Source organism: Pinus tabuliformis, chromosome 4_2 (assembly GCF_031772625.1).
Source record: "Pinus tabuliformis cultivar Carrire ecotype Pingquan chromosome 4_2, CPIR1, whole genome shotgun sequence".
Lineage (NCBI taxonomy): Eukaryota > Viridiplantae > Streptophyta > Pinopsida > Pinales > Pinaceae > Pinus > Pinus tabuliformis.
Genome location: NC_142304.1, coordinates 697712869 through 697735763, shown reverse-complemented (window position 1 = coordinate 697735763; position 22895 = coordinate 697712869). Strand labels below are relative to the sequence as shown.

Here is a 22895-nt window from a genome sequence, read left to right as displayed (position 1 = left end):
GTTGGGGAGAAGCAACGATTCAGTGCCAGAAGCCGAAGTGGGATCCCGAAGGCCAAGAGAATCGATCTTCCAGACAGCAGTTGATTAGTTAGCGAGAGAGACGTTGGTCCGAGTTGTGAGACGCAGCACTGCGTAAGCTGACGCAGGGACTGCGCAGAGGTAGCAGAGAGCAGCTCATCTTGAGCCAAGGTCATTGTCGGATCGCTAGTGGGAGTGAGATTTTTCTCACTAGACTTTCTCTCAGCCATTTCTCTATATGAATTGCTAGATTTGAGCATCCATAGTTTTCTACTAAGATTTACTACTGCATAATAATTAAAACCCTCAGTTGTTGCATCGGTTTTCCCAAGTTGGGTTTTTCTAGGGACTTAGTCCAAAAATAACTGTGTACTTGTGTGTGTGCATTTATTCTTCCAGCATTCTTTTGCTTCCGCAATATTTTATTTGTGAAGGTCGTTGTGTATTAGTTTTGATATTTACCATGGAACACAGTAAATAATTTGTTCAGTTTATTTAACAAATAGAAGAAACTTAATCAATTGTTGCAGTAGGATTCAGGGTTTTCTAAATTTTCACATGGTATCAGAGCACAGATAGAAGCCAGAGAGCTCAGTTGCAGAAGGGAAGAGGAATTTTGAATCTCTGCAGAGGCAGCAATTCGAAACCCTCAGAGGCAGCGTAGTTCTTGGCCAGGATGGTCGATTTTGAGGAAAATTTTATTTCTCTGAGAGAGTCGACAAAGAATAAATTTTCCAGATCAAAGATTACCAAAGGCAGAGGGAGCAGCAGTATTTTCCTTGTAGAGCAGATCTTCAGCTGGGACGCAGTTATTTTGCAACAGTTTGCTAGTGCAAAATAACGTCAAGAGGAAGGAAGAGCACACACTGAGGGAACTTCTAGCCTAGAAGGTCGATTTTTCCTAGTAGAGCAGTAGTAGTTGTGAGCAGATTTGCCCACTCCAACAAGAAGTGTGTAAAGCCAGTCAGCAGCTGCGTAGAGGAGAAGAGGAGGAATTCGACTTTCTTCAAAGATGGCATCAACAAGGTTGAGAGATTAGGATCGATTGGAGGGATCCTCCAACCATGTGATCTAGAAGGCAAGAATTTCCTGTCTTCTAGTTGAATACGATCTCAAAACCTACATCGATAGTGTGGTAGTTGTACCCGCAGATGCAGATCCACTAAAGGCCTACAAGAAGGAGATGGCAAAAGCAAAGAGGTTGATTCTCGATGGGGTTCAAGATGATGTGGCGTCTCACATAGCTGGAAAAGATACTACCCGGCAAATGTGGGAGGCACTTGCTATGCTATACGAGGGATCTTCTGAGCAGTGGAACATATATCTTGAGGAGAAGTTGAGATGCACAAGAATCGAGAAAGGGGAGCGCATAAACCCCTTCCTCACTAGGCTTCAGGATATTCGAGATCAGCTGTCTGCAGTAGGGTCAACACCCCAGCCTACAAAATTGGTGCGGTTAGCTCTAAACAGCGTTTCCGAAGAATGGCAGGTCTTCGTCCAAAGCATTTTGGACAAAATAAAGTTGCCAAATTGGGATCGAATGTGGACGATTTGCAGCAGGAGGAGATGAGGCAAGATTTGGTGAAGAGCGCCATCAGTGGCACCAGCAGCAGTAGTGGGACGAAGCAAGTGAAGGAAGAAGAAAATGTGGCCCTCACATTGTAGGAGTAGCAGGAGCAGTGGAGGAGGAAGAAGGACATTTCCAAGGTTAAATGCTTCAGATGTGGTGAGCTTGGCAACTACAGCACTCAATATCCTCTCAAAAAGAAGGACAAAGAGGAGAAGCAGGATCAACACGTTGCATCCACAGAGATCGACAGGCTGTCCTCCAGATTGGAGGAAGAGTTTTCCATGATCACCGAGATACCTCCAGGAGTGAGGTAGGGTGATTTGGTTTTGTAGCCCCAGAGAACTACAGCATTGGCAGGATTCTTGAGGAGGTCCACCTCACGAATCAATACCTTGCTACGGGAGCCCATAGCATGCAGTACCAGGATGGATCAGTGACAGATGGTGCAATCAGATGCCAAAGTGACAGATGCAGTGGCTGGTAGTGGTCAAACATTGGGCAGCACAGTGCAGAGTTGGCAGCAGTGCAGTTGGCACAGAGCAGAGTCAAATAGAGAGTGGATGCATCAATAAATAACCTTGCATTAGGGTTTAGAGGGGAGCATAGGATTTTAGGATTTTTTTCTTTTTTTTTGAGTCATTTTTTGGTCCAAATGTGCCATGGCCCAGGCCTGCTCGGAAATGTCTTAACTAGCTGGTTTGATCAATTCATAAAGTTTTGGGCCCAAACCAGCTTGTTTGATCAAGAACAAGACCAATTTTTGGGCCCAAACCAGCAATAGTATGGTTTTCTTTTGGAACTTAATCAGCTTTCCCACTAAATAGTCTAAAGCGGCCAGCTTACTAGAACCTGCCAGCTCCAACAACTACGCTAAATTGGTCATCCATAGTAGCATGATAATTTGGACTCTCTGGAACCCTATCCAATCAATCCACCATAGACTAGATCTCCAACCCTCAAAACCATATAAAACAGTGAATTTAATAATTATGGCAACGGAATGCATCTTTGAAGGCATGTCTTGAAAGTGTATGAGGAAACACTGGCGCTCAAATACAGAGAGATGTGTACCCCTTACTGAGCCAAGATTGGGAAGCAGGCTCGTAGATGAATCTAGGACATGTAAATTAGACCCCCTGAGTAAGTTTAATCTGTAGTAATCTCCAGCTCCCCCACTTTTAAAGGGTGAAAATATGAATAAGTAAATTTGGAGGTGTTAAATATCATAACCTTGGCATTCCTATGATTCACTGTCAGCTGCCTACTGTCAGAAACCTAGTGAGGGCATTAAGTTGCCTATGTAAAACCTTCGGTGATGATGATAACAGGACCACATTCTATACAAATGGTTGCAATGTCACCATTTAATATAATTCCAAGCTGTTAAATTCTCCGGGTGTGCTTTGTGTAAACATGTTCTGTTATGGACTTTATTTCTTAGTGTTATTACTCTAGTGTCTGAATGCATTATGCTTCCTGTAACATTAAGCTGCTCTGGATCAGCAACTGAAGGAGAAAGTATTCACCAAACAACACACTCAGTGGAGTAAAAGTTATTGCACCTAACTCCTTCATCAGTATACCTCACATACCACACCACTGTAATTCCTTGCTCACACACAAACATAGTCACATGCCATTAAACTAAATTTGAGTGGTCAGAAACAAATAAATTCTATGCAACCAAATGCATACATCAACTTCAAAGTCTCACCTGGATGATAGCCATATCTCTAATTAACTTGCCATTGTTTCCTGAAGTCAACAGTCTGAATTTCACACAAACAACATCAAATATATCCGAAGTCAGTAGCTTAGTCCAAAAATCAAGCGAAATATTTAAATGATAAAAGTTTATATTATCTGCGGGGATCCTATCTGTAAAGCAACCACAAAGGCAAAACCCAAACAAAATCACTGCTGCTTTCCCAAGAACTTTTAAATGAAAATAGAAGAGATAAAGGTGGAAACTAGTTCAATGAAAAAGGAAAAACTAAACAAGGAATGGATATTAGATTTTAAACTGTATATGAATTATGTCTAGGTATGATGGTGGTGGTCGTGTGTAGATGTTTATGGCTCTGGCAGGTACTTCTGCACAGGCCTAAGTGTCTAGGCATGCAGAAGCAACCTCTATCTTGTGGAACATTTCAAGTAAAGTTGTAATTAGGGCTTTACATGTATTTATTGTAAAACTGAGAGAGTTAGGTCTGATATAAATACACTCCACTCATTTTCATTTCATGATCACACATTAGATTATTTTCCTCTCTAAGAGAGTGCAAGCCAGTCTTTTTCACTACTATCAGCAATATGTGATCTTTCTATCTTGCGACTTTCTTGTAGATGAGAATTTTGCATCGAAACGTTGTTCTAGCATTGAAAGAAGTGCCTTTTTTTCAGAAATTTATAAGTTTATTGTCTTATCATTGATATTTTGGATGTCAATGTTTAAAACTAGGGTTTCTCTTATGCCATGACTAGATGCTTGATTATTATTGAAATCTTGCTTCATTATTTCATGTACAATTGTTCTCTCTAAGGCTTATAGAAAAACTCTTAATGTGCAAACCCTTTACTTAATTTCTCCCCTCACAAGAGCAATAGCTAGGGTTTTAAATGTGGATTCCCTAGGCATCCCTTCTTACTCCATCAATTTCCTTCCCTTGAATTTTTGCCCTAAAGACTCCATTAAACCCTACTAGGATAAGGCATTGATCTTGAGCGAGTTGACAATCCATAAAACCAATTAAAAATTATCCCCTTTTCTCTTTCCTAGACAGTTAGGGCAGCCGTTAGGGTTTCAAGGGCATATTTATGCATAAAGTGAAGTTTGAGTGAATGGCTCATAATTTAGGAATTGCGTCTATAAAATATTTGAAGGAAAAATCTACAATATTGCATGGTCTATACCTGCTAAATAGGGCAGACATCACTCTCTTTCTTGTTGTTTATGCATACCTAATAGCCATAGAACTAATTTCCCTAGTCTAAACTTAATTTATATTGGAAGATCTTGATCCTTCATTGTTGAGTATCATTCTAAGATCTTTTCTTGGGTTGCTATATGACATTGAAAGCTTCATCATTGCATATCTTCCAAACCCTAACTTATAACAGCCTATTTGTTGGTCTAGGCATTGAGTATTTGATCCATAGCATAGAACACCTAGACCATCTTAGGCCTTGTTGATACTCTATCCAATAATAGACCTTTTACCCATCACTTTGAGCCATAGCATTTCTTGAAATTTTCATGCACCCTCGGTCAGGCCTATGGCCTAACAAGGAATGCAAACACACTAGAGATGCCCAATTTTAAACAACATTGCACAGCAGAATATGATAGCAAACAAATCAACAACAATACACAAGATTTTGGCCCAAATCACGTTCCTTATTAGTCCATCAATAAGAAAACCTTAGGGCTCTCGTACCAGGGATCATAGCCCTTTAAAAACCCCAGTACATAGATATAATACACAGTTAGTGCTTTGACCCATACAACAAGGTTGCGGCATAGTCCATCAGGCTCTCATCTGTCCTCAAAAACTGGTTGTCCTTTGCCACCAAACCCTACAACTATATGACCACACAATTGTAACAACCATTAGGGCTTAACTAACCCACCATAAATCAAAACCCAACAAGCTACTTACTTGGGCATGCTCCTTTAGCTAAAGGCCCTCTCATTGTCCTTGTTGTAGCCCACAATCCTTCAATGCTACAGTCTTCTTTTATCCTCTTGGTCTATCTCAAGTAGCCCTGATCTACCTCCTCTTAAACTAGGCCAACTACAACAACCTTTGTTTCTTCTTCAGCTACTTCCAGAACGCCTTTTAACCCCACGGCCAGCCTTTATCAACACTCCACTAGGCCCACAATTCCCTTGTTTTAGCCTCTCTAGCCTTGGCTTGATGGTTGTCCATACGGCTAAGTTGCACGAAACGGGGAAACGGGTATGAGTTTCCGAAACGGGAAGCGATACGAAACGCAACCTCCCCAAATTTTGGAAACTGGGAAATGCAAATATATATATATATATATATATATATATATATTGAAAATATTTAAATATATATTTCTGCAATCATAAAGCATAAATGATACATTATAATTTATTACACTTAAACATTAAGGTTTAATTTACATCACATTTACTCATGAATGATCACATAATGAAAATAAAAATATCGGAATATCCAAAAGCAACCTTTATTATATATCCAAATCTCAAAATCAACCTTTATTTATATTAATATATGAGGTTGCAAGTACAATAAAGACTATAAGGCTGCAAGAGAGAGATCCAAATCAGGATTTTCTGCATCCACATCCCATTCTTTAGAAAGACCATTGTTGTATTGGGAGTCTCCTCCTACATAGTCGAACGACCTTAGTGCTCTTGATTAAATACACGTTTCATACCCTAGTACCCTACATGATCTTGATTATTGGGAGTTTCCCATGCATAGAGGGCTTGGTTCTTTTGGTTAAATACAAGTTCCATACCCTAGTACATGATAAAATCCAATGGAAACATTGCAATCCCTCCAATCCTGAAATCCTGAAAAACAAATAAGTCTGCTGGATTTTGAGTGAGATCTAAAATTCTACTTTCTCCATATGAAATCCAATGAGTTCGAAACCACTCTCAAACATCCTGAGTCATTTCATGGTAATGTTAAAAATTTAAGTAAAAGGATGAAAATGAAAAATAAAGGAGAATATCACTTTTACTTTAAGAATTTAACATTACCATGAACTGCATATCCCTCAAACTTCCTGATAAACTGCATATCAACACTAGGGCAAAAATTCACTTTTATAACTTTAGACACGCATCTAGAAGCAACAAGAAGTCACTAACATACCCTAAAAGTAAATTAAAAAAAACACAAGTTAATGAGGAAACGTGGGTCATACGGTCGTGAAACGCGTTTCCGGTCGTACTGGCCACGTTTCCGTTTCGGAAAACGTGGCAATACGGCCGGAAACGCGTTTCACGGCCGTACCAAACGTGTTTCCGTGTTTCGTACCCGTTTCCATACGGAAACGGGCCTCTATACCACGTTTCCTGCAACATAGCCATACGGCCTATCCCTTAGGCTTGTGGCCACCCATTCTCGTAAACTTCAGCCTTCACTTGCAGTGCTTAATCTGCCTGCAGATGGCCCTACACCATCTCGGCCTACCTGATCTAAGCTTTAGCCCTCCAAATAGACACCTGAGGCTTCTCATCCCTTCCTCAAGTAATCTTCAACCTGCTTTAACCACATTTTTTTTGACCCTTGGCCTATTTATTTCAGTCTACGGCCTTCTGTGGCCCCTCTACAGCCCTCTGTGATCTGCCTATGGCCATCACCCGCAGCTAGGTCTCCACCTGGGACCAATACAACAACACAAAACAAACCCTCCTTCCAGCCATAGACTCGACCTCTTTCTCCTTAGTTTTGCGGCTCCTTTACTTACCAATCTAAAAATTGTGTGTCCTTCCACATCTTGTCTTCTATCTTTTCCTTCAATTTATTTATAGTTTCCCAAGGGTTTTTGTGGGTTTTCTCCACTCATTTATACCTTCCAAGCTACCCAAATTTCAATACTCCCTCTTAGTGAGGAAGGTATTTCCATGTCCTTCTCGTAGAAATCTCCAATTCCATAACTTTCCCTTGCATGGCCATGACTGTCCTCACATGTGCCATGTCTTCTTTTGTGCTTGATCAAGACTTATCTTGCATGGTTCATGATTGTCCTCGCATGTACCATGATTTTTCCTTGTGTGATCCATGATTGTCCTCATATGGTCTACGACTTTCCTTACACCACAATGATTGTCCTTGCATGGTTCGCGGTTGGCCTTGCATGGGCTGAGAACTCCACTCGCTTAAATTTGAAGGTTATACTTCTCCTAAGCGGATGACTCTCCTTCATAGTCTCCCACTGAAGCCAGACTCCCTCTAAGCCTACACAATCTCCCCTTGGCTCACTATGCTTTCCCTCTCGGAAAGCATTGCAACTGAACTTGCGTCCTTTCAAGGTTGTCCCGAGTTGGGGTTGAACACTAGACCTTGTCAACTCTACACCACTGCAACTCAATTATGCAAGTGTTCTCATCCTCCTTGGTCAAACACCTCATGTGCACAAGGCTCCTTTGTCGGATGTGAAACTATGCAACCTAATGAAGATACTAACTCACGATCAACTTGCCATCCACACAGAGTTATCTCATCCATGCCAAAGCACTCCTTACCAAGGCTCCTGAACTATCTCAACATACCTTGATACGCCAACAGAATTCCATCAACAGTGCAACTATATTGTTAACCAAGTTCTCCACTAATCCACCAGAACTCCCATTCTATCTCGTCACCAAACCAGTCAAGACCACATATCCATGTTCTCTATTGAACCTTTTGCTCCATGTTTAAGCAATGTTATTGCTTTCTACAACAACTCCCTCTTAAAGTTGATTCTTGTGCACACTTTGATCCAATTGCCTTTCAAGGTGGCTCTAATACCATGTTGAAATCTCCATGCACCCAAGGTGAGGTTTGTGCCCTAGCTACGAACACAAACACACTAGACATGCCCATCTTTAAACAAATTTGCAAAACAGAATATGACAACAAACAGATCAACAACAATACACAAGATTTTGGCCCAAATCATGTTCCTTATAGTCCACCAATAAGAAAACCTTAGGGCTACCGTACCAGGGATCATGGCCCTTTACAAACCCCTGTACATAGCTATAATACATAGTCAGTCCTTTGACCAATACAACACAGTTGAGGCCTAGTCCATCAGCGTCTCATATGCCCTCAAACACTAGTTGTCCTTTGCCACCAAGCCCTACAACTATCTAACCACACAGTTGTAACACCTATTAGCCCTTAACCATGCTGAGAAATCTAGGGCATCAATAGTTACGTGATTTCTCTTCAAGTAGTAACTTCTTGTGAGTGCTTTTTACAACTTTAGATTAGGATCTTCTTTACTTAAGTTATTAATGTTCTTCTTCATCAAACAGTTACCAATACATGAACATAAATAGACAAGAGATGCAGAATGTAGGCTATCAGCCAAGGCCAAAACATCTCACTCTTTGAGAGGATAACCCGCACAAATTCTTCTTATAGAGATTCCAATTGACGAATACCAAGACCAAGACCCTTGACCTATTAGCCACTCCAAGACCAAGACACAAGTCTTCTTCCACCTTCTCGTTTACTCTTTCTCGGTTCCTTCTACTTCAGATCTCACACCATATCTAATGACGTCGAACTATGATCACTGAGTTTATCAAAGATGCCAAACCTCTCCTTCTCCAGTAGCACCGAAATCTCAAGCGATATCAATGAACCATAGTCACTGTTGATAGCTCCGAGACCTTCTCTCTTGCAATAGTATTGTGATCTTGTCACATATTTGTGACCTACTTCCTGTGGTGGCACCGAATATTGTGAGACAAAGATTACACCGAGAGATTATGTCGAGACTTTGTCTACACTGTGAATTTTGTGGTTACACCTCGTTGTCCCTTGAGAGATCCTCGTTGTCCTTTCATCTCCTTTCTGAAATCCATCCGAACTTCTTGACTATGATGATATCCGAATTTGTCTCTTATCCTTTTCGCTGCCACTTTGATCCGAATTTCAGAGGAATCTAAATTCCCTTGACTGTGAGAGAGCACCCAATTTATCTCTCCAATCTTGTACCCTTATCAAGCTCCTCCACCGAACTTACTTATGCAATCTATCTGAACTGGTCACTGTAACTATCCACTCGAATTTAGAGAGATATCCGAACTTCTGAACTATGGAAATGCGAAGACCCCAACCACGTATATATAGTAGTTTGTCCTATATAAATTAGTCGACATGTGCATCCAAATAGGTGTGTCTTCATTTGTGTGAGCCGACATGAATTATTTTCTTTGTCTTGAGGCCGACTAGGAGCAGGATACCTTGTGCTTGTCTTGAAGGGCTACTAGACCATTCTATTGACTCATACATATTAGTAGCATGCCCAAGAGGGTTCTTCATACATGACATTGACTCCATGTGACTTTTATGACAAATCCTAAAGGCTCTCAATGGGAGCCATCTAAAAATAAAATCTCTTGCTCATGAAACCCGTGAAGCAAGCATATAATCATTTTATTTTTTCTTATTTACATCAATTACATAAAATCATAACTACATGTCATTATGAAGACTGAACCTAGTTACACTTTTCAACAAACCAACCCACCATAAATCAACAACCAACAAGCTACTTACCTGGACATGCTCCTTTAGCCCACAATCCTCTTATTGTTCTTGTTGTACCCTGTTGTAGCTCGCAATCATTTGATATAACAGTCTTCTTTTATCCTCTTGGTCTGCCTCCAGTAGCCCTGGTCTTCCTCCTCTTCAACTAGGCCAGCTACAGCAACCTTTGCTTCTTCTTTGACTACTTTCAAGAAGCCTTTTAACCCCACGACCAGCCTTTACTACCCCTCCACTAGGCCCACAGTTCCTTGTTTCAACCTCTTCTAAGCATGGATTGATGGTTGTCCTAGAGGCATGGATTCACACTCACTTGCAATCGTTAATCTGCCTGCAGATGGCACTACACCACCTCATCCTACCTGATATAAGCTTCATACATCCAGACAGACACTTGAGGCTTCTCAACCCTTCTTCAAGTAACCTTCAGCGTACTCTGACCACATTTTCTTAGGCCCTCGGCCTATTTATTTCAGTTTGTGGCCCCTCTACAGCCACCATTAGCGGCTAGGTCTCCACCTATGGCCAGTACAGAAAACATAGAACAGACCCTCCTTCTAGCCACAGACTTCGCCTCTTTCTCCTTAATTTGTAGCTCCTTTCCTTGCCTTTCTCACAAGTGTGTGTCCTTCCACATCTTGTCTTCTAGCCTTTCGTTTGGCCTATTTATAGTGATCCATGGGGTGTGAAGCCCCAAGGGTCATGTCCCTTAGCCTTGTTGGCCGACCTAAGCCTACATGACTCATAATCAAATTAAATTCATTTTCTTGGTTCTAAGCCCACTTCTTTGGGTCAAAACTGTTAGTTTTTAAGGCTAGATTGTTCACTGTTGTAGATAATAGCATTTTAAACACTTTTCAACATTTTCACATTATATTCACCCCATAACATCATATCATCATTAGAAATTATGCAAAGAGAACAATAACATCAAATAAGCAGCAGAACAATAAAGAACAGTAGAAGAAAATCATGCACAATAGAGACACTGGGATTTAAGCCAGAGATCAAGACAAAACCCCACAAGAGGGAAAAGCCAACCAGATTCTTCTTCTTAGATATTCATCAAATGTTCAGCTGAGATACAAGTTACAATAAGCATGAAACACTTCTTTCAACATCCAATATATTAGGCCTCCTAGCAGTAGACAAGTATAAGGAGGTACTAACCAGCCCTCTCTAATAGATCTCCAAGTAGCATATTTCTCTATGAAGTCATTGTCATAGAGACAAGCTATACATCACGGTTATATCACTGTCATATATATCACTGTCGTATAGGGACACAGCCATACATCAGAGTGTCACTACCATATCAAGGTCACTCTCATAGTCATACAACAAGGCCATTGTTATGCAACAAGGTCACTGTCATAATCATTCATCAAAGTCATTGTTACGCAACAAGCTCATTGTCATAGTCATACATCAAAGTCATTGTTACGCAACAGTGTCAGTGTCATAGTCATATATCAAAGTCACTATTATGCAACAGGGTCACTGTCATATAGATCATAGTCATGCCTCCAAGTCAATGTCATATAGATCACTGTCATGTCTAGGGTCACAGTCATACAAGGTTACTGCCATATCACAGATCATTGTCATGTATCCAAAAACAAGTACCTCTGCCATACAGCAATACTGTCATCATTTCCATAAACATAAGTATCACGGCCAGCATATATAACTGTCATAACCAAAGCGAACCATTAACAAGGATCTTTTCCTGCCTCACTGATATTATCATTGTCATGAGTGCAAGCATCATAGCCATACAACACTGTCAAATGAACAAAAAATTATGCCAAGTATTATGGCCATTTGTCACTCAGAAAATAATGTGAGCCACGTAAGAATAGATGTGAGCCACAGGATGTCCAAAGCGAGCCACAGGATAAGCAATGTGAGCCACAAAGTAGATGTAAGCTTCAAAGAAATGTGAGCCTTGGAGATAATGCGAGCCTTAGAAAAATGCTAGCCTCAGAGAAATGTGAGCCTTAGAGATAATGCGAGCCTTATAAAAATGCAAGCTTCAAAGAAATGCAAGCCTCAGAGAATAGTGCGGACAACAAAGTAGACGCGAACTTCAGAGAAATGGGAGCCTCATATATAATGTGAACCTCAGAGAATAGTGTAGACCAATGTTGCGAAAATCGCAATATTATCGCGATTTTTTGAAAAAACCACACTTTTTTCAAGGAGACGATTTAATCGACCGATAAAATCAGCAATTTTTTTAATTTGAAAAAATCGTGATTTTATCGCAATTTTTCGAAAAAATTGTGATGCGATCAGTAAAAATCATGGGCCACAGCGATAACGAGTTTTTAAAGGGAAATTTTGGTTTTTTTTTTTCATTTTGCAAATAGAGGGCAAAAGTGTGAGCTATAGGAGGAGGAGAATTCATCTACAAGGGCAAGAGAGGAGAAAAGTGAAGCAATTTAGCACCCCAACCAAAAGAAATTCAAGTTTGGACCAAGTTTCTTCAGCAGAGGTTTTCATGTATGGGCATCAAATTTGGCCCCTTTTTTTGTTTCTTCTTGTTTTTCCTTGGATTTCTATCACCCATTTATTTTTCATGATTTTTGTTTGGATTTGAGTGTGTTTTTTTTGTTATTTTTGTTGCATATAGTAGAGGGTTTTTTTTTGTCAAAAATGGAAAATCTTGATTGTTAATTTTATTTGTTTAATTTATTCTTGTGCCCTAGTTTTTTACCATGATTTTTGCTTGGGTTTGAATGTGTTTTTTTTGCCATTATTGTTGCATTGAATTGAGGGTTTTTTTTTGTCATATAATCAAAATGTTGTATGTAAATTTTAATTTCATTTGTTTAACTTGCAATTCTTCTTGTGCCCTAGGTTCAAACTTCAATCTTACATTAAAACTAAAGATTCAACAAAGTTACAAACATGCCAAGGAAATTGGACACTATGTGGGAATTTGGTGAACCTGATGGAAGGTTTGACAAACCAAATTTGACTTGCAAATTATGTGGGCATCATATGGCAGGGGGGTATACAGATTGAAGTACCACCTTGCACAAATTCCTGAACATGAGGTACAGCCTTGCTCAAATACAGATCCAAAAATCATCTGAAGAGCCCTCAAACCATTAGAAGAAATAGAGACAACCAAACTGTCCAAGGCAGCACTAAGGAGTCAAATAGCAGGGGTGGAGTGGCAGGATTGGGAGGTGACCGTGAGAGTGGTACTGGTTCTTCTTCACCATCAGCATCTACACCCAACCCCATATCTACCTCATCATTTTTTGTTCCTAGAACCACACCTGGTGCACAACCATTTATCATGTCAGTTCTTAAAAAAAGGGAGAAGGAAGAGTTGACAAGTTGTTGGGCAAGTTTCTTCTTTGGAGTGATATTCCTTTCAGCATTTCCAGGAACAATCCATTTTTCTAGCCTGTGATTGATGTTATTGCCATTGTTGGCCCAACGTACAAAGCCCCTTCATATGATGACTTTAGAGGGTGCATTCTTCAAAATGAAAAGGTTGACTACACTAAGAGATTGGAGGAGTTTAGGGGATCATGGGCACACACAAGATGCACTATGATGTCAAATGGTTGGACTGGTCAAAAAGGTAGAAGCCTTATTAACTTCTTCGTTAATTCTCCCAAGGGGACAATGTTTATGAAATCTATTGATGCATCTGTACATATCAAAGATACAAGGCTATTATGTGATTTGTTGGACGTGTTAATTTAGAAGGTGGGTCCATAACATGTTGTCCAAATCATAATGGACAACACTGCAAATTATGTTGTTGCTGGAAAGATGCTTATGGAGAGGCATCCTAACTTATTTTGGACACCTTGTGGTGCACACTAAATTGATTTGATGTTGGAGGACATAGAAAAAATTCCTTTTGTCAAGGATATTTTTGAATCATCAAAAAGCATTACAAAATTAATATATAATCATGCATTTGTGCTGCAATTGATGAGAACATTCACCAACAAGGAGTTAGTGCACCCTGCCATTACACGGTTTGCCACTAGTTTCATATCTCTTCAATCCCTCCTGAATTCTATGTGGGATGTGAAGAGAATGTTTCTTTCAGAGGAGTGGCGTGCTTTGTCATATAGCCGCAAACTAGATGGAGAGGCCATATGCAAGTTAGTTTCATACCAGGAAAGCTCCAGGGCGGGAGTGCAGGAGGTGTGTAGCATTACTGAATCTTTGGTAATGGTTCTTCGATTAGTTGATGGATACAAGCCTGCAATGGGCTACTTGTATGAGGCCATGGATAGGACCAAAGAATCCATTCGCAGCTACTACGATGATAAGGGGGATGAAGGCTTTGAGAAACAACAACTCATATGGGAAGTGATTGATGAGCGATGGAACAATACACTCTATCGGCCCACTCATGTTGCAGGGATCTACCTGAACCCCGCATTTTCTTACTCATGTGGTTTCTTATTTCATGTTGAGTTCATGGATGGATTCTTCACTTGTGTTCAGAAGATGGTGGCATCTCCAGCAGAACGCACAGAATTCTCCAAAGAAATGGAGATAAACAGGATGGTAGATGGCACATTTAGCTTTGACATGGCTATCCATGATAGGAAGACTAGAATGTCAGGTAAGCTTTAGTTTGTTTCAAAATTCATTGTCTATTCAAGTTCATACTTTGCTTCAACTTTCAAATTTCATTTTTTTCTTATGTTTATCTTATTTGTTGTAGATGCATGGTGGAAAAACTACGGTGGCAAAACACCCAATCTCCAAAGGCTTGCCACTCGAGTCCTCAGCCAAACATGTAGCTCGTCAGGATGCGAGTGCAACTGGAGTGTACTTGAAAAAATACACACCAAGAAGTGCAACAAGGTAAAATATTCCAAATTTCCAATTAATTTTTTTAATTCATTAAATAATATTTTTTTATAATTATTAATTTATTATTTATAATTTATTAATTTATGACCCTTGTACAAGTTGGAGTCGCAGTGACTTAATGACATGGTCTACGTCTACTACAATCTTCGATTGTGGGTGAGGCAACTTGAGAGGACACCTGATGTGGAGGCCATCTCATTGGATGGGATTGACACCACTGCTGCATGGAGGGTTGAGGCTGAGAGGCCTATCATGGAGTCAGTCCCTGATTGGTTAGAGCAGGAGGTAGTGGAGGGGGTAGAGGAGGAGGAGGAGGAGAAACAGGAGGAGGAGGTGACACCACCTACCCCTGTCACCAGTAGAGGACGTGGTCTACCTCCTATAGCTCCTAGTTCTTCAGCTTCTAGAGCACAACAGAGTCCACTGCCAGCCACGTCGCCTTCTTCATCTAGAGGGAAAGTTGTTACATTTTCTCGCAAGAGGGGCAAAGGAAATCAGTGGTATTAGTTATTTGGTTCATTTCATTGTATATGACATTATGACTCATGATATGAGATACATTATTATATTTTTTGTTGATATTTTGAGGCTGAGTTGGGACTCAAGACTTAGTATTCATGACATGATTCACTATTATGTGTGATGTAGCACTAGACATGATATTACACTTCTTATATATTAGTTATCTTTTCATATTTATGTGTCAATGCATTATTTTATGTTGTGGATGCTTTAGATATTAAAAAAAGTGAATATTTTTGTATTCGTCGATTTTTACTATTTTTCTCCATTTTTCCGATTTCGGACCCTTGCAATTTAATCCCGATCGCGATGTTCGCAACATTGGTGCAAACCACAACAAGACATTGCGAGCCATATACACGAGCTGATCTGCCTCAGAGAACACCGAATTGTTGCCAAAAATGTTTGAGGATAGGTGTATATTTGTAGATGATTCTTTGAGCGAAAAGACAACCATTGGGGCAGGTCAACTTGTAACTTGGAGGGAAAACATAGATTTCAATTTGCTTTAAATATATTTAACTAATTCCATGGTGTTGCTTGCCCAAATAAATTTGCGCCTCATTAAATAATAGAGAGAGAAGTGCCAAACCAAATTATTAATTATTTCTTTTATCCAATTCAAATTCTTCCTTGGGACAAGATGGGTTTCTCATGGGAAATCCATCCCATAGCTGCCCTAAATTTCAACACTCCCTATTAGCTGGGGAGGAAATTCCATCGTCATCAAAAATCGCATCTCAGATGTCTCATCATCACTGCATCATATCTCATTTCATTGCATAGAAGAAAAATAATACACAAACAACAGTAGGGAAGATCGATTTACCACAAGGATTAAGATCCTCCAAACGCTACTAGTCTCCAGGTCAAGCTCCATGACCTCATCTCAACTTTACAATGATCTCCTGATCTAAAGAAGAAGAATCATCATAGGGGAGATCAATTTACCACTAGGGTAAAGATCTTCCAACCCTGTATCAAAGACAATAGGGGATGTTGATTTACCACTCCTTGGTAAAGATCTTCCAAACCCTATGCCCAACCGCTGGACAAAAAATCCATCCAGATAATAAGGGAGATCAATTTACCACTAGAGTAAATATCTTCCAACCCTATATCTTGAACAATAGGGGAGATCGATTTGCCACACGTGACAAATATCTTCTAAGCCTATGTCACCTAGCTTAATCCTTTAGTGATCCAGTGGTTTGAACACCATGCATCCTGGACATAAGGAGAACATTTACCCAATGCGTCTACCAGAGGTAAAGATCTTCCAACCTAAGTCTCCTAACTCATTGGCCAGATGAGTGGCAATCGCAACAAGCTCGGCTTGTGAGTAGCATGCACGTTGGGGTGTGTACTCCATCTAATCCCAGTCCTGAATAAGGGAGACCAACCTATCAAAAAATGATAAGGATCTTCCAATACTATGTTTCCAAGGAGTATGTTGGGGTATGTACTCCACCAAGTCCCAAACATGACTAGGGGAGACCAACCTATCAAAAAATGATAAGGATCTTCCAACCCTATAGTTTCAAGGAGTACCCCATGCCCCCAAAGAGCTCCTAGAGCTAAGTCTTTGTGATTAGTCATGAACCCTTCCCTGAAGGGTCACATCCACCAGTCCAAGTTGGCTCTCTGAAGACCAAGAACTTCCCTTTCGACAAAGGCTAGGTAAGAATATCATATATATGGTCATTAATAGAGATGTGATGGACCCTTACTGCTCCTCTCTACAACATATCCCAAATATAGTGATATCTAATCTCAATGTACTTGGACATGTCATGGAACACGAGATTCTCTGAAAGTCGGATCCCACTCTTATTATCACGGTATATCACAGTCGTATCCAATACTTGCTCAAACAGCTCTCCAAAGAGCTTTTTCAACCATACTACTTTACAGCTAGCCAAGCTAGCAATAATGTACTCAGCCTCAACGGTATTGAGGGCCACAGACTTCTGCTTCCACCCTATACAAGATATCATGGTAGACCCCAAGCTAAAACAACAGCCAGATGTGCTCTTCCTGTCAACAATGCAGCTTTGTAGGATCTCAATATACATCTCCAGGCTCTATCAAGCTCAGAGTACACAATGCAAAACATGGATCCACCTAGTTGCATGCTCATCGTGGAATCCACCAATTTTTTATTTGAAGAGGAGACTCTCTCAACTACTTCAGTGTAAGTCATCATGCCAAGTCTCTAACAGCATGCTTCCCTTGACAAGGAACTCAGCATCCCTCTGCTACACTTCTAATCTCAAGAAGTTGATTACTAGGGCTCAGAGATCAACTCCCTTTGGCACTAAACACAAAGATGAATTAGTAAATTATTAGTATATAAAATCAAATATCAAAGACATAACTTCAACCTTGAAGAGAGGTTGGTATCTGCATCTGATATCCATCAATCCAAGTATGCCAAGCATCGAGGACTTGTTTCAATCCGCAATCATGAGTCTCCTACTCATGCACTTAAAGCCCTGAGGTAGCTCTAAGTATGCTTCCTCCTTAAATACAACATAGAGGAAGCCAATTTCACATACATCTGATAATAATACATTTGGCAACAGGTGCTAGGATCTTATCACAGTCTTCTCCCTCTAAGAGAATGTTCCTTATCACTGTTGAACTTAATATCATGGAAGCATCTGACACTACTGCAACTTGTCATCTAGAATGGTCCCTGCATGAAGGACACTTTGCTCACATCATCTCATCAGATACTTGCATGAAAGTCTACTCCCTCTGAATCAGTGTTTATAAAAACCGGAACTGGTGACCGGACCGGTCCACCTAATGAACCGGTTTACCGATCGGAACTGGTTTGGTCTAAACAAACCGGTTTTAGAAAAATACATTAAATAATTAATTTTCAATGAAAAAACTGTTTTTAGGATTTAAAACCATGATTCCAAGCCAATAGAGACAAAATATGCAAAGATTGCTCATTTATATACCCTATAAAGGTGAATATATCAGAATGGCACCGAGTGCAATACATATCATCGACAAAATACATAAGCAATGAAGCTTTAAATGGCCTCTAAAGTGCAAAAACAAAACCTACAAACTATGGGGCCAGTGGCTTACTACAAGACTCAAGCCTACATATATGGTAATACTATAATAGTGATCAACATTATCACTTGAAACTTCTCATGAGTCATCATGATCAAACTCGGTTGAGTCTCGACTCCCAAACTTTGCAGTCACAAACTTCTCTATTGGTTCAGCGACTTGAGTCTCAAATTTCTGAAGGTATTCTGCCCTAATATGCCCTATTATTTCATTTGGTGCTCCACATGGCTTTACATGGCCTCCTATCCCAGCCAAGTGTTGCTTGAACCTGTTAATACCCCCTCCTTGAATGGATTTTTGGCAATATTTGCAGATCATTTTGCCATCAATCATATCACAATGAGCCCATGCAGTATCTCTGGCTTTTGGAGGCATGATGACTACTACTTAGCTTAAACTCTGTTGTTCCACTACTCCAGCAAAAACTCAACACTCTCCAAGCTCCCAAGCAAACTCACAAACACTCCAAATGAGATGTGTGAGACAAATGAGAGGGAGAGGGGCCTCTTAAAGGCTTGGAGAGGGTGTTTTTGGAGGGAAAGCACCCTTAGTTTCCCTCCAAAACCCCTAAAACACAATCAAAAAGTCGATTTTTCAGTTGACAATGGGCGTGCCTCCTAACCGGTCGGTTTAGGACGAAACCAGCCGGTTTAGGACAAAACCGGCCGGTTTGTATCAAACCAGCCAGTTTTGTCCTAAACTGGCCGGTTAGGACTGGTTTTTTGCAAAAAAAGGAGAAATGCCCCCCTTGACCGGGTTTTTTGGCCAGTTTCGACCGGTGGACCTGCTAACCGGCCGGTTAGACTGGTAACCGGTTAGCAAGGCCGGTTTTGAAAACTATGCTCTGAATAGGAAGCCTCTTTTAATCATAGTCATCAACCTGGGAGACTGCAATCCTTACTCCGAGGTCTAGGCTCTTGTCCATTGCCACTCTAATCATGGGATGGATCTACATGCTCCTCAATCTCGATATGTAGGACTAGGTCCCTACATCCACTTGATATACCTATTAACCGCAGAACAAGAGCAAGATCAATGATAGCAAACTAAATAAGCATAATTAAAGTGTACCTAATGATGAGGCAAGACTATATTTCTTCTCTATGAGTGGCTTCTTCACTTTTCTTGCACCAGCTCCCTCTTGGAGCGAACTCTTCTTGCATTACTCTGCATCCAAATGATTGTCAAGATGGATCTACTTACCTTGATCACATACAAATCCAAGAAGTTAGAAGCATTCAAATACTCATGCAGGAAGAATAAAAAATAGTCTAAAATGATAAATCTAAGCAAGAACAATGTCACAAGGAAATAACATGAGCCTTGAAAGTTCTTATCTTTAATGAGGATTGTAGGAAGCTATCAGCTCCCTCTGGATCCTACCTCCATGATTCACCAGTGTTCATCAACCATATGTCAATGTCGATTTCAGAGGAAATGCATCCTCTTGAGCACCACCTATATTCTCATTTCAGCTCCTTCCAAGCCTGGTTATTAATGTACAAGATGATCATTGGATCTACATTACATCATCTCTTATTAGGAGACTAGCCCATCTAGCATTACACTGAGTCTATCATAGGTACTGGAATAACTCAATGGCTTCTCACTCATCATAATCACACTAGGGTTTCAATTTTGTAGAACACGTGCCTTTACCATATCTAAGGCCACTCCTAGGGTTTCTCCCAAACCTAACCTCTATTGTAAGAACAAGAGTGCACCCTAGGGTTTCCTTCAAACCCTAGCATTCTTTTAGGTCTCTGCCATCTTCATCCCTTTCACTCTACTTGCTCACAAAATCCCCCATAGATGTCTACATGGGTGATCTCAATGACTTTTCTTCAACCTAGCTCTGATACCATGTTAATTTTTAGGGCTAGACTGTTCTTTGTTGTAGATAATTGCATTTTAAAACTTTTCCAACATTTTCACGTTATATTCACCCCATAACATCATATCATTATTAGCAATTATGTAGAGAGAACAATAACATCAACAAAACATCGGAATAGTAAATAACAGAAGAAGAAAAGCATGCATAGTAGAGACGTCAGGATTTAGGTCAGAGACCAGGGCAAAACCCCACAAGGGGGAAAGCCCAACCAGATTCTTCTTCTTAGATATTCATCAAATGTTCAGTGGAGATACAAGGTACAATAAGTATGAGACACATCTTTCAACATCCAATACATTAGGCCTCCTGGCAGCGGAAAAGTATAGGGAGGTATTAACCAGCCCTCTCTGATAGATCTCCAAGTAGCATATTTCCCTGTCAAGTCATTGTCATAGAGACAAGCCATACATCACAGTTATATCATTGTCGTATAGAAACACATCCATACATCAAAGATACACTACCATACATCAGAGTGCCAATGCCATATCAAGGTAATTGTTATGCAACAAGGTCATTATCATTGTGATACATCAAAGTCTTTGTTACGTAACAGGGTCACTATCATAGTCATAGATCACGGTCATTGTTATGCAACAAGGTCACTATCATAATCATACATCAAAGTCATTGTTATGCAACAAGGTCACTATCATAGTCATACATCAAAGCCACTGTTATGCAACAGGGTCACTGTCATAGTCATACATCAAAGACATTGTTATACAACAGGGTCAATGTCATATAGATTTCAGTCATGCCTCCAAGTCATTGTCATGTCAAGGGTCACTGTCAAACAAGGTTATTGCCATATCACAAGTCACTATCATATATCCAAAAACAAGTACCTCTGTCATACAGCCGTACTGTCATCATTTCCATAAACATAAATATCACGACCAACAAATAAAATTGTCATAACCAAAGGGAATAACTATCAAGGATCTTGTCCTTCATCACTGATATTATCACTATCATGGGTGCAAGCATCATAGCCATACAACATTGTCAAAGGAACAAATAGATTTGCTAAGTATTATGGCCATTCGTCACTCAAAAAATAATGTGAGGCACATAAGAATAGATGCAAGCCATAGGATAAGCAATGCGAGCGACAGAGTAGATGTGGGCCTCCGAGATAATCGAGCCTCAGAGAAATGCAAGCCTCAAAGAAATGTAAGCCTCAGAGATAATGCGAGCCTCAGAGAAATGTGAGCTTCAGAGAAATGAGAGCCTCAAATAATAGTGCGACCACAGAGTAGATGTGACCCTCAAAGAAATGCGAGCCTCAAAGATAATGCGAGCCTCAGAGAAATGCAAGCCTCAGAGAAATTCGAGCTTCAGAGAAATGCGAGCCTTAGAGAATAGTGTGGACCACAGAAAGACATTGCGAGCCACAAACCTAAGTTGATCTGCCTCAGAGAACAACGAATCATTGCCAAAAATGTTAGAGGTTAGGTGTACATTTATAGTTGTTCCTTTGAGTGAAAAGACACAACCATTGGGGCAGGCTAAAACCCTCAAAGAGGGAAACAGTCCATAGCCTGAGCCAACAAGGCCACTTCAAGCAATTTATTAATGTAAAAGAAAGAAAATTTACATAAGCTTCTCTCATGAACAGTCACCTAACAAATGACCCTCCATACTCTTTAAATAGAGATCATGGACCAATCGGGTGTTAAGCCACAGATCAAGTGTCGGTAATACCGAGGAGAGAATGAACCGTCAGATCACTTCATGTCTAGAACATATCGTGACCGTCAGATTGTAAGTTACAAAAAGTACATACTAAAGAAACACACTTTACCTAACTATACACTAGACCAAGTTGTACTTAATTATTTCCTATGTGTCGAAATATCCTAACATCCCCCCTTAAGAACAACTTGGGATAGGATTGAAGGATGTACAAAGATGACACAATAAGAGAAGGAAGGAGGCATTAGAGCCTATCCCCCCTTAGTGACAACTTCCTGAACTCCAACCATAAATCGAAGTTTAGTAAACTTCGCCTTTGTGAGAGCATTTGTAAAGATGTTTGCAACTTGATCATTGGTTGTACAATATTGCACTTCAAGAACATGGTCATGAATGAGCTTTCTAATGAAGTGCATGTGTAGTTCAATGTGTTTGATGCGCTGATGTTAGACTGGATCTTTGCATAGTTCAATGGCACTTTGATTATCACACCAAAGTGTAGTCGGATGTTGTTGCTGAAAACCAAACTCTGACAGGATCTGAAGAAGCCACAGTGCTTGCTTACTAGCTTCAACAGCGCCATGATACTCTGCTTCTGCTGAAGAAAGAGAAATGGCACTTTGTTTCTTGCAAGCCCATGTAATATGTCCAGAACCAAGAGTGAAGACATAACCCGCATTAGACTTCTGATCATCAGGGTCACCAGCCCAATCAGAATCAGTGAAACCAACCAATAGAGGAGATGCTTCTGCACTGTAATGAGTCCCAAACTGAACTATACCTCGAACATAACGAAGTATTCTTTTAGCTACTTTCCAATGACTTTCATGTGGGTTTTGCATAAACCGAGCAACAAGGCCAACAGCAAAGGAAAGGTCAGGACGAGTATGGGTCAGATACAAAAGTTTTCCAACACGCTGACAGTATAAGGTAGCATCAACTTTAGGGGAAGTACACGTGACTGAAA

The 22895-nt window shown here is 40.2% G+C and overlaps 1 protein-coding gene across 1 annotated transcript in view; it reads right to left on the bottom strand.

The window, feature by feature from the left end:
* The window catches only part of LOC149171397 (uncharacterized), a 421147-nt gene that overhangs the window by 180523 nt on the left and 217729 nt on the right, over nt 1-22895 (bottom strand). Inside the window, 1 exon segment of the mRNA XM_089424078.1 lies at nt 3303-3357. Within this exon segment, the coding sequence (XP_089280204.1) occupies nt 3303-3357 (55 nt within the window).